The 16,254-nt window shown below is 41.4% G+C and overlaps 1 protein-coding gene across 1 annotated transcript; it reads right to left on the bottom strand.

Moving 5' to 3' along the window:
* Positions 1-6,903: 6,903 nt before the first annotated feature.
* LOC148103235 (putative C-type lectin domain family 20 member A) lies at positions 6,904-13,568 on the bottom strand. The gene is made up of 4 exons (XM_087839076.1): positions 13,502-13,568; positions 7,755-8,138; positions 7,318-7,662; positions 6,904-7,106 (listed from the first exon to the last, which is right to left on the bottom strand). The coding sequence occupies exons 1-4, from the start codon at positions 13,539-13,541 to the stop codon at positions 6,904-6,906; spliced, it is 972 nt and encodes a 323-aa protein (XP_087695202.1). The 5' UTR covers positions 13,542-13,568.
* Between the last annotated feature and the right edge of the window lie 2,686 nt (positions 13,569-16,254).

The following is a 16,254-nucleotide window of genomic DNA, read 5'->3' on the forward strand; positions in this document are numbered from 1 at the left end:
GGTGGCTGGCTGCCATGTCCCATCTTCTTGTTGGTAGCGTATTAGTGCGCCAGCCCGCGGTGTCGGCAGGGGTCGGGCGGATGTGTCATAATGTCTTTTCTGACGGTGTTGACATTCCTCCTGTCTTTCTTACACAAGGCTTTGTGGCTTTTGGGGTGACCTGAGGGCGGAGCTGTGTAGTTGTTGAGGGCAAAATGGAGCGCAATCTACGGCTCATGAGGATTTGGGCTGGGGATTTAAGGCCATCAACAGGTGTGTTCCTGTACTCCAGCAAGCTCAAGTAGGGATCCATCTTGTCCTGTTTTGCTTTTGTCAGTATACGTTTTGCAGTTTGGACAGTCTTTTCAGCTAAGCCGTTGCTCTGGGGGTAACGTGGGCTTGATGTAATATGCTGGAATCCCCAGTACTCCGCAAAACGTCTGAACTCTTGTGAGCTGTAACATGGTCCGTTGTCGCTTATGACTTTCTTCGGAATGCCATGTTTGGAGAATGTGGCTTTCATCTTGTGAATCACAGCTGCTGTGGTGATGTTTGGCAGGCGCTCGAGCTCAATGTATCTGCTTAAGTAGTCACAAATGACAATGTAGTTTTCAGAGTTCCATGAGAACAAATCGGTCCCCACAGTTTGCCATGGGTTCTCTGAGATTTCTTGAGACAGCATGGGTTCTTTTTGGTTCGAGCTGCGATGCGTTTGGCAGATGTCACATTTCATAACTGTCTGTTCAATCTGTTTGCTCATGCCTGGCCAGAACGTTATGTCTCGTGCCCTGTGTTTGCTCTTTTCGACTCCAAAATGTCCCGTGTGTATTTGTTGCAGCATGTCTTTTCTCAGTGAGTGCAGAATTATTATTCTTTCACCTTTCAGGAGAAGTCCATCTGCCTCAGTGATTTCATCACGATGGTTCCAGTACTCACTGACAAGTTCTGGGCACTTTTTGCGTGTCTCTGACCAGCCTGACCGGATGATGCGTTTGAGGGTAGAAAGTTGTTCATCTTGGGCCGTGGCAGTTTTGATGGATTCCAGTTTCTCTGTGCTCACTGGTGCTGTCCGGATGATTGTGTGCACTTGTGTTTCTATTTCCTCACTTAGTGAGCTGTCACTGTCGTCTATTGACTTTCTTGATAGGGTGTCTGCTACTGGGATCTCTTTTCCAGGCCTGTGGACAAGTGTTATGCTGTACTTCTGAAGAGCAAGCAGCATATGTTGTAGTCGAGGCGGTGCCAAGGCTAGCGGTTTGCGTAGTATACTTTCCAGTGGCTTGTGATCCGACTCAACTGTAATATGACGTCCGTAGATGTAGTCATGAAATCTTTTACAGCCATAGATGACGGCGTAGAGTTCTTTCTATATTTGGGCGTAGTTTTGCTCTGTTTTGTTAAGCAGTTTTGAAGCGTATGTGACCGGCCTTCCTTCTTGCATGACTGTTGCACCCAGTCCATTTTTAGATGCGTCTACTTGTAGAGTTACTTCCTTTTGAGGGTTGAAATATGCAAGCACTGGCCCTGGTTCGGCAGTAAGGGTGTCTTTGATTTGCTGGAAAGCACGCGCGTGTTCTTCTTCCCATTTGAATGGCACGTCTTGGTGCACCAGCAGTCTGAGTGGTGCGCTCATTTTGGCTCATGCCAAGTTTGGGGCGAATCTGGCGAGATAATTCACCATGCCAAGGATTGTTTCCAGCCATGCAGCATTTTCTGGAGGTTTCATGTTTTTGATAGCTTTTACCTTGAGTGGGTCTGGTTTCAGCCCGTTGGTTGTGAGCTTATGTCCGAAAAAACTCAACTCTGTAAGACAGATGCGGCACTTTTCAGGATTGAGTTTTAAATCTCTCTCCCTTGTGCGGTTGAGCATGGCTTTGAGGTTCTTGTCGTGTTCCTCTTTTGTTTTTCCGAACACAATGATGTCGTCAACGATGCCTGCCACTCCTTCCAGGCCTTCATATGTCTCGTCAATCCTCCTCTGGAACTCATCTTGAGCAGACACAATGCCAAAGGGGAGTCTGAGGAAACGGTATCTACCGAAGATTGTGTTGAAAGTAGTCAAAAAGGATGACTCTTCACTTAGCTTGATGGCCCAATAGCCGGAACGTGCGTCGAGGATGCTGAAAAAGTTTGCACCTGTAAGCTTGTGTGTCACATCCTCAAGAGTCGGGAGTGGATAGTGTGGTCTCATTATGGCTTTATTTAGAGGTCTTGGGTCCAGGCACAGTCGGAGTTTGGGTCTTTTCGGGTTCTCGCAGATTACAAGAGCATTGACCCATTTGGTGGGCTCTGTGACTTTTTGGATAATCTTGTCTCTTTCCATATTGTCCAGCTCTGATTTGACCCAATCTCTGAGGGCAAACGGCACTATTCTTGGTGGGCACACGACTGGTGCTACAGTCGGGTCCACTGTGAAACTGCACTCACCTTGGAATTCCCCAATGCCTTTGAAAACATCAGAATATTCGCTCATGATGCCTGGTTCTTTGGTGGGCTGCCCTGCTTCCATGCTCTCCATTACTGCGTACACAACCTTAATGAGTCCGAGGGCTTTGCATGCTCTGAAGCCTAATATTGGTGGGCCGGTGCAGTAAACAACATGAAACGTCTGTTCTGATTTTCGGTCTTTGTATCTGCTAATCAACTCACAGTGTCCGTTGACTTTGAGTGGGTAGCCCCCATAGCCAAACAGTTTGTCCTTGTCCTCCCTGAGGGGAGTTTGTAGCATTTGGAAAGTGTTGGCTGGTATGATGTTCGCTTGTGCTCCAGTGTCCAACTTGAAGGTGAGTTTTATCTTATTTGGTCCCAGTAGTATGTCTGCAAACAGACTGTCTCCATTATCCTCTGCAGCTATGGTGTCTATGAACAGCTCTGGCTCTGAATCGTTAGCCTCTAGTACAGTGTGCACCTCTCTGTGTCCTGTTTTTCTTTCCACGTTGCTCTTAGATCTGCATACTTTTGCAAAGTGGTTGAATTTATTGCATTTCAGGCACTGCTTTCTTTTGGCTGGTCAATTAGTTCGTTTGTCGTAATTCCTCCCACATGCCATGCAGGCTTTGTTTTGGTGTCTGAAACTTTCACTTGCTTTGCTGGTTCGCGGTAAGTTTTGTGGTTTTGCGCCTTTGCGACGTACGGCATGCACTTCATGGTTGTCGTTAGTCATAGCTTTTAGCTGTGACTGTGCTAGCTCATAGGAATGGGCTATGTCTATAGCTTTCTCTAGCATAAGAGTCCGTCCTTGGCTGAGTAGCTTCTCTCTGACGTGAGGAGAGTTGGTTCTAACAACTATTCTGTCTCTGACCATTTCTTCACTTTCTTCATAATCACAGTCTTTAACAAGGAGTTTTAGCTCTGTGACGAAGTGCTCAAAGGACTCACCGCTGTCTTGTGTTTTTTTGTGGAATTTGTATCTGGCGAATATAGGGTTAGCTTTCGGCGTGAGGTACGTTGTGAAGCCGTTGTAATACGTTTGTAGCACCTTAGCTTCGTCTTCTGTTAGGTTCCATGTATTACTTATATCTCGTCCTTTGTCTCCGATCCACAAAAGTAGGAAGCTGCACTTTTGTTCCTCTGACTTGTCTTTGAGTGGTCCAGAAAACATTAGCTCCACATGCTGTTTGAAGCGGCGCCAGGCGTCGGGTAGGTTGGACGAGTCCCAGTCCATTCTCGGGGCTGGTACACCGTAGGCCTCCATTTTCTTCCTTCATTCCTTTTTTTTTAATTTATTTATTTTTTCGAGTGGGTCCGCAGAGGAGTTACTCACTCTGACACCATGTTGTGTCTTCACTGCTTATGAAGAAATCGCCTTGGAGTCGTCATACAGATTCTTTTATTCCGTAAATATAGAACAGTGCATCCACGCAACTGTAAACTGCTAAGCTAGCACATGAACACACAGCCGGCGTACCTATCTACATCCGGTGATTTCAAAATAAGAGTTTGAACATTACAACCGCTAGCAACAAAGCTATGTTAGCATAATATAAACAAGCTAACTTTTTTTCCACTCGATAAAAGTTAACGTGAGTGTTCTCGGTGGTCAGGAACAAATGTAATCGCATGGCAGGATGCTGTAAAAGGACCAAACTTCAGCCAGGAGAACAACTGAGATAATCCATCCACAATACGAGGTTAGTCATTCATATACTGCTGCATTGGCTGGGCTGTAGTTACATCGTAAGGTTTTAAAACTGAGTTTAAATAAATGATTAGCGGTAATAAAAGCAGAGGGAGGTCAACAGTGATCACTGACTGTTTTAGGAGCTTTTTGAGATGAAATAGAAGAAAATACAAAACATTAAACATGTTAACAACACAAAAGCCATATTAAACGCAGACTACTTTAGGCCCGGAAGTAGGATTCGTCACGTCATCACTTAACGACCGGATGGCCAAACACATCTGTTTTCTGATTGGATAGTTAAATTTGTGATTGACAAGACATTGGCCAATCAGATGAAAGGAAGAGAAAAAGGGTCAAAATTCATACTTGTAACCTGAAACTTGAGTGCAGAATTTGATATGTATTTTTTGGCTAAGTCCACACACAAATTCTTTTTACATATACAAATCCTGATGTACAAGTACAAAATATTTATGACCACAATTTGAGTCGGAAGATGGCAGGACTGGTTGCTTGTTTCCCAGAAAAGAGTCATAGTAGTATTTGTTTTTGTTGTGGTATTATACTGTATTGCCCACTTACAGGGTCATCCTGTTTGTGAAGCAGACCACTGATTCACATTGAGGTCCAGCTGGAACTTCTAATTTCAACTGCTGAAATGAATTAAATCTTTTAAAAGGTAGTCATTCTCCTGTACTTCCCAAAAGAAAGAAAAAAAACAAAGAACACTAACAGAGGTCAGGTTGCCCAGGTGTTTGGCCTGGTCTATCAGAGGTCCTGAGGGCAGCTGTGGATCATCCAGCAGGGGGCAGCCTTGTAGCTATCGGAATATGAATGTGAGTGGATGTTAGATAACCAGCATTTATACAGAAATAAAAGCTTAGAAAAAGTGTGTGTGTGTGTGAATAATGCAAGTGGTGTAACTTGCCACCCACCCTGAGTAATGAGAAAAACACTATATAAGAACCAGTCTGTTTGTTATTTACACAAATATCAAAGCTGAATCTCTCTCTATTACACTTTTCTCAACACCTGCCATGATGTTGAGAGAAGAGTAAGGGTGCTAGCATAGCTGAAGATTGAGGTGACGTTTGCAGTCACTTTTTAAGCTAATGTTAATTGGTAGGCCCATGAACCCGCTATACAGGAAGTCTGGTTCAGCTCCTTGTAGAAGAAGTTCTAATGCCTGATACTATGAGTCGATGTGGGTGGGAGGACTCACACAGCCTGACTGCCTTGACATCCACGTGTCTTCCCTGCTCACCCTGATATGAAGAAACCTGATCAGTCTCGCGGGTCAAATCGTATCAGTCACACCTACTATGGCAGCTCCCCTGTTGATCATGGCACTTTGTTTTTTATCTGACTTGGTTTCAGAGCCTGGACAGCAGGCCCCAAAGATAGATATTACTTGGAAAGGCTAGAGCAACCTATTTGGACTAATATAGATTAATAGTCATATTAATATATATATTGTTTCATTAAAGGTTAAAAAAGGAATGTTCATTATTTAGAATTTTTTTCTAGAAGATTGTATTAAAGCAACTTAGAGCAAAGCAAAAGCAAAAATGATTTTAGAAAAGGATGATAGAATCACATCAATTCTTCTTATTTATTTAATCCACTCTAAGCTAATGTTGATTTTGTTGTGTGGGGGGAGAGAGATTGGTGGTGATATGGAAGAAAATGTTTTCCACCTCAGTGCTCTGTGGAAATAATCTGGAAGGCAGGATTCCTTGATAGATCCCACATCTTCTCAAACTTATACTTTTGCTTTTCCACAGGGAAAACCTTCTAAATATCCCCTCTGGATTGTGACAAATTAATGTTCAGATTTTCATTTTGACAAATGAAATTTATTTTAATTGCAGCAATTTTTTTAAAGCAATGTAGCAGACAAAAGCAAAAGAAGAATGAAATGATAATAAAAATCAAATAATAATCAAATCACATCAATTACAATTGTCTAACTAATCTACTCTGAGCTAATGCTGACTCTGTTCTTATCTTTAAGAGGTGAGAGGTTGGAGAGGAGACGACCACATCAGCCCTGAAGATCTGTTATCTCAGTGTTCTAATGACAATAATCAATTAAGAAAACAATAAATCCCTCCCATCACAGCCACTTTCATAAGCAGAGAAAAATCTAATTCAATTAAAGTGTCTGTCAAGATGACGTCCAGCCTGCATTAAAACTGCACATAGTTGAAAGTGACCATCCAAAATAAATCGGGTAAGGTCTGATACTCTTATGGTTACATTTTTGTGGTTATCAAATGGTAATCAAACAGTTTGAGCAAAAACAGGAAATAAACAGTACAACGTTTTGTTCAGGGGAGGTTGTTTTTTTTTTGCTTTGCATCTCCTCACTTTCTTGTTTACCATTTTTTTAAGTCAGCAGAGGTTACTGTCACAATCAAACAGAAATATGGATCCTAACAAATTGCTTGCACATAAAGCTAGAACAGTGTCTATAGTGCTGAAAGAGATGAATTCAAGAAACTACAGCCTATAAAACTTCTTGATGAACAACAAAATTAGTGCATGGACCTCTAATTACAAGATTTTCTGAAAAACTACAACGGTAGCTGAACAAACAAGTTATTGTTGGCACTTCTGCAATCAATATACTCTAAAATAAAAGATTTAAAGGATGAGACAGCTCAGCACAGCATGTTGTTAACTTCACACATGAAGTGGTTCAGTCCAGTCTTCAGTTTTGCAGTCACCGTCCACATCCTGCTTCTTCGACTGGTCATCACGGTAACTCTGGACTTTCCTCCAACGAATCCTGAAGTCTGTCAGTCCTTCTGACAGCATGAGGCCTGACAGCTGGACAAAATGTGCAGATGATGAAAAAGATGAAGCATAGTTTGAACTTGTGTCAAGTTTGTGTTAGTGACTGAACTGCTGACCTGCTGTGAAACCTGCTGCTGGATCTCTGTGCTGTGCATGTCTGCCTCTGACTGAAGCGTCATTTTCACCACTGTTTGCTTTGTCACTGCTAAAAATGAACCACATATAAAAACACAAAGATCAGTATTTTACATGATGACAGGATCTTACAGTGTTTGCATTCTGGACCTCACCTGTGAAACAGAAAAAATAGTTACTGCTGCTGCAGTGGTCATCAGCCCATTTCCCTGACATTAAATTCAGTGCTCCACAGTACTGTGAGTTGTAGTTATTAGGTTGAGAAGACGCCTGGACCTCACCTGTGAAACAGAAAAAAGACAGTCTGACCCCACAGTTGAGATCTCCCCATTCCCCTGTTGTTAATATAAATACTCCACAGTATTCAACTGAATTTCCATTATTAGGCTCAGAAGACATCCAGTTAGTGAATGTGGAGGTTGTGTTGTCAGACCAGAAGGCCCAGGGATCCCTGTAGAGGCCAATCCACACATACTGAACCCCTGATCCATTCAAAGTAAGCGTGATGTTGGATTTCTCCTCTTTGCTTCTTATACTGGTCAGGTCTGTGTGGTATGTCCTGCAGTATGACTGAGCCGCTGACCAGGAGCGACTCTCCATCACTAAGATGTAACTTGTACTGCTGGCTGTGAACGAATAAAAAGGATGAATTTTCAAACACACATTCTAAATCTCATAAAATCGTAGGAAAACTAGGGCAACAAATCGTTTTTCCTACCATCATAACACAGGAAAGGGTAAGAATCTCCACAGGGTCTATCATTCATCTGTGTTTGTCCCTGAAGAGCCACACAGTATTCCTTTGCATTTGCACAGTGTGGTTGGCCGTTAGCCCAGATCAAAAATTCATGTGTACTACCAACATAAAAAAGTTTTCCCTCCATGGACCACTTCCAGCTGTAACGATCATCATAGAGGCCTGTCCAAACCCAAGCATTGATCCTTGGTGAAATTGAGAGAAGCAGTTGGTTGATGTTGCTGTTGTAGATGGTGACCAAGTCAGTGAAGTGTTCTCTGCAGTAACTCTGAGCTTCAGTCCAGGTCATCAGCTGGTTCACAAAGTGGTATTCTCTGGAGTGGGGAGGAAGAGAGGAAAGTCCTCCTGAGAAATAATGAAAAGTTCTTATTGTTGAGTTTTTATCGTTAGACGAATAACTGAAAATACTGAAAAAAGTATTGAAATAGTCACACTATATGGAAGCTATCCAGAGGTTAGAAGTAACAAAGTCTAAATATTTTTTTTTATAATACTCAAGTAAATTTTTCTGGTATTTTAATTCTACATGTTACATTTTTACAAAGATTTCTCTCCTTTTAGTTTGTATAACATTTGGTTCAACACATCTGTGGGAGTTTCACATCACTATGTGGCTTCCAACATCAAAGTTCTTTGAGTCTAAATGGAGGAATGATAACACATAAAAGAAAGTCCTGCTGGTGAATGAGTTATATTTTAAAATTTATTTTTCTCTTCTCTGTAGTAAAACTGCAACAAGGATGTATTACACAATTTTTGGAACACCAATCGTGTGCCGTTGCCAACAGGCCAGGCGATGTGTTTGAAACTGCTACTGCTGGCTTCTCCCAAGCTTTAATTAAAAGTGATTATGTTCTTAACTGGGCAGACGCTCCTGCTATGACTGATCCCACTTCAGATAGAATACGCTATGGCCTTCAGGACCTGATCATGTCGGCAGCGATATTGCCTGTTAAGTCTAATTGTTGAATGTTGTCATTGTGTTTCTTAAATTTGTAAGGTCTTAGTTCAATCTATAGGATCAAGACATTCCTTTGATCCTGACCACCTCTCCAGCCACTCTGTGCTGGGGGAGGTTTTATTGTAGATACATCCTATCTGGAAGGTCTGTTTCTTGTGTTGTAAGCTTCCTGCTTTTATGATCCTTTTGGTGAGCAGGAGGTCACACAAATGCACCCCCAGGACACACACACACACACACACACACACACGTTCTTGCACATGCATACACATACACACACACATAGTGCCTTGTCTTTGTAACCAAGAGGGGTCTTACGAGGGGAGGTGCTTTTGCTGTGACGAGTATTGTAACAGTTTGTCAATAAATATCTGCGAGGGAAACTGCTCTTTGAAGAATTTGAGTTTGGAGTCAGTCGAGGCGCGTGAGCTCCGAGAGCTGGTTCTGATCCAAAACTTCCCTCGTTAGCGAGTTGGTTGATCTGTTATGTCTTGTGTTCTTCATGAGGAATAAGTCTCTAAACTAGCGGGGTATGTGGAAACACCAACCCAACTTTTTAAAAACACGATTTACAACCTGAATAGGTGATAAAGCGATAGATCTTTCAGCCCAATTCTACTTTTTCTGCATAATTCATCATACAAAATGTAATCAAATGGAAAAGTCCCTTTTTAAAACTTGTTTATTAGTTTTAATCTTGTAACTTTATGCATCAAGCAAAAATTTAATTATATGCAACATTCTCTGACTGGAAGAAATTTGTTTAATATTTAAACCTATTTTCTGCACATTCCAGCACATAATATATATATATATATATATATATATATATATATATATATATATATATATATATGTGTGTGTGTGTGTGTGTGTGTGTGTGTGTAGATGTATATGTATATGTATATGTATATATATATTTGTGTTTACACTCACTCTTTCAAATAGATGCAAATAAAACACAGCAGAAAATAAGTAAAGTCAAAGACTAGCGGTGCTGTTGCTCTATTTTCACCTGTAAAGCAGGAGTAGGTAGGCGAAGGTTTACCCTGGTGCAGGTGTGCCGCAGCGGTCAGTGGAAGAATCCGCGAGTTTCTCTGTGAGTTTCCCATTACGTCGTAGCTACTCGGTGCTTGCTTGGAAGTTTAGGGTTTTTTTTTTCGCTGTACAAAGAAGTTTTCTTCCCAAGCAGTGAACAGCGGACACTAATGTTTTTGTCACTTTTTATGGAATCAAACTCAAAATAAGGTCAGTACTTCCACGCTTCAAACGCTGCACGCTCATACTCTCTCCGCACTCGATATATGATCCATTGTTGATCTGCACACAGCTGTTGTCACAAACGTCGCACTTGCTTAGGTCACTGTCATGAGACACTCTCGCAAAAAATCACGGTTTTAGTAACGCAGTAATGCAGCGTTCCTACGGGGAAGTAACGGTAATCTAATTACCGTTTTTGCAATAGTAATCCCTTCCTTTACTCTTTACTTGAAAAAAGTAATCGGATTACAGTAACGCGTTACAAGTAACGCATTACTGCCCATCTCTGGTCCCAACCACCTGTGCAGAAACCTGCTGATCCTCATCTCAAAGCATTCCACTGTTCAGATAGGGAGTTCATAGACTAAAAGAAAGGGGCCACAGAATCCAAGGGAGGATTCTGTGTTAAAGACAGGCCTTAAACTCACCGGGAAAGCCAGATTTGTCCACCACAGCAAACCAGGTCTCCAGGTCTTCGTTAGTTGCTTGTATGGAGGCTACATCTTTCAGGCTATAGTTAAAAACCTTACTTAAGCTTTTCACGGGTGCATCAGTAAGTGATGGTATCTTGATGGTGCCCTGTGAGAAGCAATACTTATCAGTAACCTTCCCTTTCTTCAGCACACGGGACCTCAATTTAGTGGGTTTGAAGCTCATGCGTGCCCAAGAAATCATCTCCTCAAGACCCTTTAGGATCCACCTGCAACCTGGGACAGATTTAGTTGTCACTGTTGGAGGAAGTCGGTGTAGTAATCCAGGATGAGGTCTCTGAACTTTTTCGGGATGTAGATGTCATCCGGGGAAGGACACATTTTGTTTTGAAGTTGTTTTGCTTTGCATGTTTGCTGTGTTTTGTTGTGTTTCTATGTGGAGTGTTTTATTTATTTCTTTGCATTGCATGTTTTGGTTACATCTGTTAAATTGTCCCAGGGAGACTCCGCCCTTCCTGTTTACTAATTTGACACACCTGAGAGGTGACAGCCGGTGGTGATTTAAGGAGTGTGCGTGGAGACGCAGAAGGGCGGCGTTGGTGCAAGTTGGTGTGCAGTACGTGGCAAGGGAATGCGACGGCCAGTGCGTGGAGAGGCAGAGGGAGCTGTGCTGCTGTTGGAATAGCTGGATGCCAGAGGACGCTACGGTGGGGGATTAGCTGGCAGCGGGACAGCGCCCTAGCTCCCACGGCGAGACCATAGTGCTGGTGTGACACAGAAAAGCGGCGGGTAGAGTTAGAAGCTCTGCCCATTCGGGGTAAACTTTAAAACCGTTTCTGTATAATAAATTATATTTTAGTGATACAGTTTTATTATCGTTCTATTCCCTTGGCTGCTCCACTGCTCCGTCCATTTTTTGGAGGATTTGCCTCCTGGTGAACCACCTTACATAACGCCGATTCAGTGCTTGTTCTACCAGCTTGTGGGGTATAGATCAATAGGGATTTTTCAGGTCGAGCCAAAGTACTGCCAGGTCCCCTTTATTCTCCCTGGCTTCCCTAATATGCTGTGTGAGTCTGTATGCTCCAGACACCCTGATACTGCCAAGATCCCTCCTTTCTGGACTGAATTATTGATATAGGAGTTCTTCAGAAGGTAGTCTGTCAGCAGCCTAGCGACGATGCTAAAGAAGATCTTCCCTTCAACACTCAACAGCAGGATGGTTCAGAATTGTTCAATGTTTTGGGATCCTTTGGAATCCTCACACACTCTGCTTGTCTCCACTGGTTTGCTACCTTGCCCACAGAATTTTTCAGATTCTGGTAAGTAGCCTTGGACAGTTCTTATAAACTTGTACTCCATATACTACACCACTGTTTTGATTTTGTTATTTTTCAATACCTGCTTGGTTAACATTTATATTCAAACCAATAACTACCATACTAACTATCTTGCAGTACAGTCATTACAACAAAAAAGGAAATGAAATAGAAAAAAAATTAAACAGGACACTATGCTCTGATACACTGATCCAGACCCAGTCTCTAAGCTGGTGAACAGGATACATTTCACTGTAGGCTAAATGAATACAGTAGTGATATGTCATGAGCAGCCGATGCTTTATAGTGAATCAGAAGAGTCGACTCCCATCGAGTGAGACCCGGCTCCTCACTTTTATTTAACAAGGTTTGTTGTGTTGCCACAGTATTTACCTGTTTAATCAAATTGGATATTGATATTTTCATCTGGGAATTGATACTGCTGGTAATGGCAGTATCAATATTTCAGGATCGCTCTGCACATCACTACCCCTCAGTCTATGAGTGAGACGTTAGACAGTGGTGAGGAAGAGTATCGCAAAAACACATAAATATGACTGACACCCGTAAATGAAGCAGCATCTGGCTGCAATTTAAAGAAGAAGCAGATACTCACTAAAAGGATAAACCGAATTGGCCTATCCAAGCGGAGGCATTTGATTTTCATCAATGTCAACCTCCCGATCTCGGCTTCTCTTGGCACTCCCCTTCATATTAGCTCCAGTTATTTATCTCTAGCCTAAATTTTGTTTTCATTTTCAAAGTTGTCTTGTTTTTCTCGTAAAAGAGAAATAAACTGTGTATATAGTAGTGATGGGTCGGTCGCGAACGAAATGCCTCTTAGAGCCGGATCTTTGACGTGAACTACGCGAGCCGGCTCCTTATCGCGAGCCGTGGTTTTTTTTTCTGTCTCTCACCCTCTCTCTCTTGAAAAAGTTGAAATGTGAATAGTTGGTTTTTGTATTTATATGATTTATTTATTACATTTTATGTGGAGTGAATAAATAAAAGTATATTTACGGTGGCCCCTACAGACAAAGCATGTACAAACCCCAAAGCACGTACAAACTCCGAAACACGTTAAAACTCCAAAACACGTAAAAACTCAGAAGCACATAAAAACTCAAAACACGTACAAAATACAACAGAACTGCTCCAGGATGCTAGGGGCAGTGTTGAGCTTTTGTTACCGAGTGGCTACACAAGCCAGCAAGTACCAACGACTGGATTTGGTGTGTGGTAGTAACATGTAAATGAACATTTTTTTTAAATTATTTGAAAATATATGAGTGCTTGTGTATCAATACACAAACAACACGCACTTGCTTTCAATTGTGTCATTTAAGTGATCTAGGTAGCTCTGTTTTGGAAGTTCAGTTAACGCTAGAAATGTGTTTTGGGTTTGTGTTTGCTTTGTCTCTATGGGCCACCGCATATATTTATATATAAACATATATAAATAAAACAACTTCTTTTTTTTACATTAGTAATTCCTTTTTTGCATAATTTTATATTATTGTTAATAATAAATTAATTAAAGCAACAAAACAACCTGAAGAGCCGGTTCTCTAAAAAGGAAAGCCGGAAATCCCATCACTAGTATAAAGAGAAATAAACTCTGTATATAGTTCACTGTCATTCGTGTTAAGTCTGCTTCTCAGTCCTGTATCTGTGAGAACATCGTTTCATGACACTCAGTGTATTTATAGGCTATGTTAATATATTAATATTACTGACCTGAGAGCAGCAGGATGAGCAGTAGACAGGTTTCTTCCATTCTTTGCTTCTGTATAAGAAATATAGTTAGTATTATTATTATTGTACTCTATTTATTATCGAAGGTGTTTATCATTTAAGGTTTCTTATCTCCAGTCTAATAAGTTGCTAAGTATATAGTTTATATGCATATCCAAAATAGCTATATTCAATACTTTTTAAATATTTAAGTAATAAGTACTATCACACATCTTTATCGTGTAATGTTTCTTATCTCCAGTCTAATAAGTTGCTTAGTATCCAAAATAATTATATCCTTTTTTTTACCCTACTTTTTAATATTTCAAATCTATTGTGTCTTTAAATAATGGGTTAAATCATAATTTTTAAGTTTTAGAATAATGTTTAGAATATAAACATATACAACAATATATGTTCAAAATTAATGATGGATAACTTACCTGACAGCTTATCCTTTTCTCTGTTGACTGAAGCTGACTTTTAACAAGGTCTTTGTTTGTTCTTTTCATATATTTTACTGTCAAATGAGGAAACCAGAAGGGAGTGACCTCTCTGTAGAAACACACTTTTATCTAAACTATTATTGTATGTTCTGAGGTCTGACCAGTGTATTGATTAACCTCCTTAGCTTCTCTAATTGGAGATCTTACAAAAATTGTTAAGCATGAAAATGTTTCAATTTAATGCTTCAAACTCAATACTGTATATGTAAATGTCTTCAAGTGGTCCTATTTGTAATTTCACAAAAAGGTAGCACGTGGACTTGCAGATATGTTCTACAGAACCTGTGAGGCAACAGATTTTTTCTATACAGTCATCAAACGTTTTTGCAGTGGCATCAAAGTGTTAAACTTTTATTTAACATGTTTCAAGGCATTTATAATGCTCATGTTTCAAAGACTTTTATTTACAAAAAAGAACTACATGCAGCTGGAAGTGCTGTCACTCCCACAACTAAATATTGTGGTATTTTTGGCCTTATGACCATACCTGTGCTTTTTAAAAACCAGGAATTCTGTAAATGGTGTGCCTCGATGCTTAAAGAAACACACGCAAGGTTATGCTAAAATGATTCTGCTTCACCAACATGCAAACCATTAGGAAAATCAAGCTGCTAATAAGTTTAAAAAAACAAAGCAAATTAGCTCTGGTGTGGTTCTAGGAACAGGCGCAGTTGTTAGTAGAATCAAGTGGGGAAGGATTGTAGAGTCTGTGCTCGTCATTTGTCTCCATGCTTCAGGACACTGTAGAGTTTGTCAGTAAATCTCAGGGATAGGAACGCTTAAGCTTCTAAGATAAGATAAGATAAGATAAGATAAGATAAGATAAGATAAGATAAGATAAGATAACCATTATTAGTCCTACACGTGGGAAATTTGTTTTGCCACAGCAGGAAGTGGACAGTGCAAAGGTTATATAGCAAAAAATAGAATACAATAAGAATAAAATACTGTACAAAACCGTACAGAATAGAATAAAATAAAATACTATATACAGTAGAATAAAATATACAATAGGATAAAAATAGAATACAAATTCTATATCTAAATGAGTAAAAATACAACTTTGTCAGAAAAAGAGTATTGCACTTAGTCTTATTGCACATGTGTGGATGTGTGTGTTTGATCAGTTGAAGTCTTTGTTGTGGAGTCTGACAGCAGTGGGGAGGAAAGACCTGTGAAATCTCTCCGTCCCACACCGTGGGTGTCACAGCCTGCCACTGAAGGAGCTGCTCAGTGCTGTCACAGTGTCCTGCATGGGGTGGGAGATGTTGTCCATCAGGGATGACAGCTTAGCCACCATTCTCCTGTCACTCACCACCTCCACTGGGTCCAGAGGGCATCCTAGAACAGAGCTGGCCCTTCTGATCAGCCTGTTCAGTCCCTTCCTGTCCCCAGCAGAGATGCTGCCACCCCAGCAGACAGACCATAAAAGATAGCTGAGGCCACCACAGAGTCATAGAAGGTCTTCAGGAGTGGGCCCTTCACTCCAAAAGATCTGAGTCTCCGCAGCAGGTACAGTCTGCTCTGGCCTTTCCTGTTAAGGGCATCTGAATTATGAGTCCAGTCCAGTTTGTTGTTCAGATGAACACCAAGGTACCTGTAGCTGTCCACAGCCTCAATGTCCATACCTTGGATGTTCAGTGGTTGCAGTGGAGGATGTTTGTGCCTGCGGAAATCTACCACCGGCTCCTTGGTTTTACTGGTGTTAATCTGGAGGTAGTTGTGCTGGCACCAGTCCACAAAGTCTTGAGTCAGTCCTCTGTACTCCTTGTCATCCCCATCAGTGATGAGGCCAACTATTGCAGAGTCATCAGAGATCTTCTGCAGGAAGCACTGGGTGGAGTTGTTGGAGAAGTCTGCAGAGTAGATGGTGAAGAGGAACGGAGCCAGAACCGTTCCCTGTGGGGTCCCCGTACTGCAGACGACCCTGATCTGATGCCATCTGGACCTGCAGCTTTCTCTAGCTTTAATCCTCCTTAGTTCCCTCCTAACCTGTGTGGTTGAGAGAGACAGGCCTTGTGTTGAGTTTGTATTGGATGCTGTTGTTGGGGGTGGGGAGGAGTGAACAGGGTGAGTAGGGGAGGTGTGAAGTAGCTGAGGTGTCTGAGCTGATGTTGGAGACTGCCTCATGGATCAATCAAATCTGTTGAAGAAATGATTCAGTTCATTTGCCCACCTCACATCCCTCCCAGGCAAAGAGTTTTGATGTTTGTGGCCTGAGATGGTTCTGAGGCCTCTCCAGACTTCGCC

Source organism: Neolamprologus brichardi, chromosome 3, assembly GCF_056152115.1.
Source record: "Neolamprologus brichardi isolate AB-2024 chromosome 3, ASM5615211v1, whole genome shotgun sequence".
Taxonomy (NCBI): Eukaryota; Metazoa; Chordata; class Actinopteri; order Cichliformes; family Cichlidae; genus Neolamprologus; species Neolamprologus brichardi.

Excerpts from the sequence above, each read along its gene's own strand:
- LOC148103235 (XM_087839076.1), bottom strand. The coding sequence starts at position 13,541 with ATGGAAGAAACCTGTCTACTGCTCATCCTGCTGCTCTCAG. Across the intron at positions 8,139-13,501 it reads GCTCATCCTGCTGCTCTCAG|GAGGACTTTCCTCTCTTCCT; the intron begins GTCAGTAATATT and ends ATTATTTCTCAG. Across the intron at positions 7,107-7,317 it reads GTCTTTTTTCTGTTTCACAG|CAGTGACAAAGCAAACAGTG; the intron begins GTGAGGTCCAGG and ends GTTCATTTTTAG.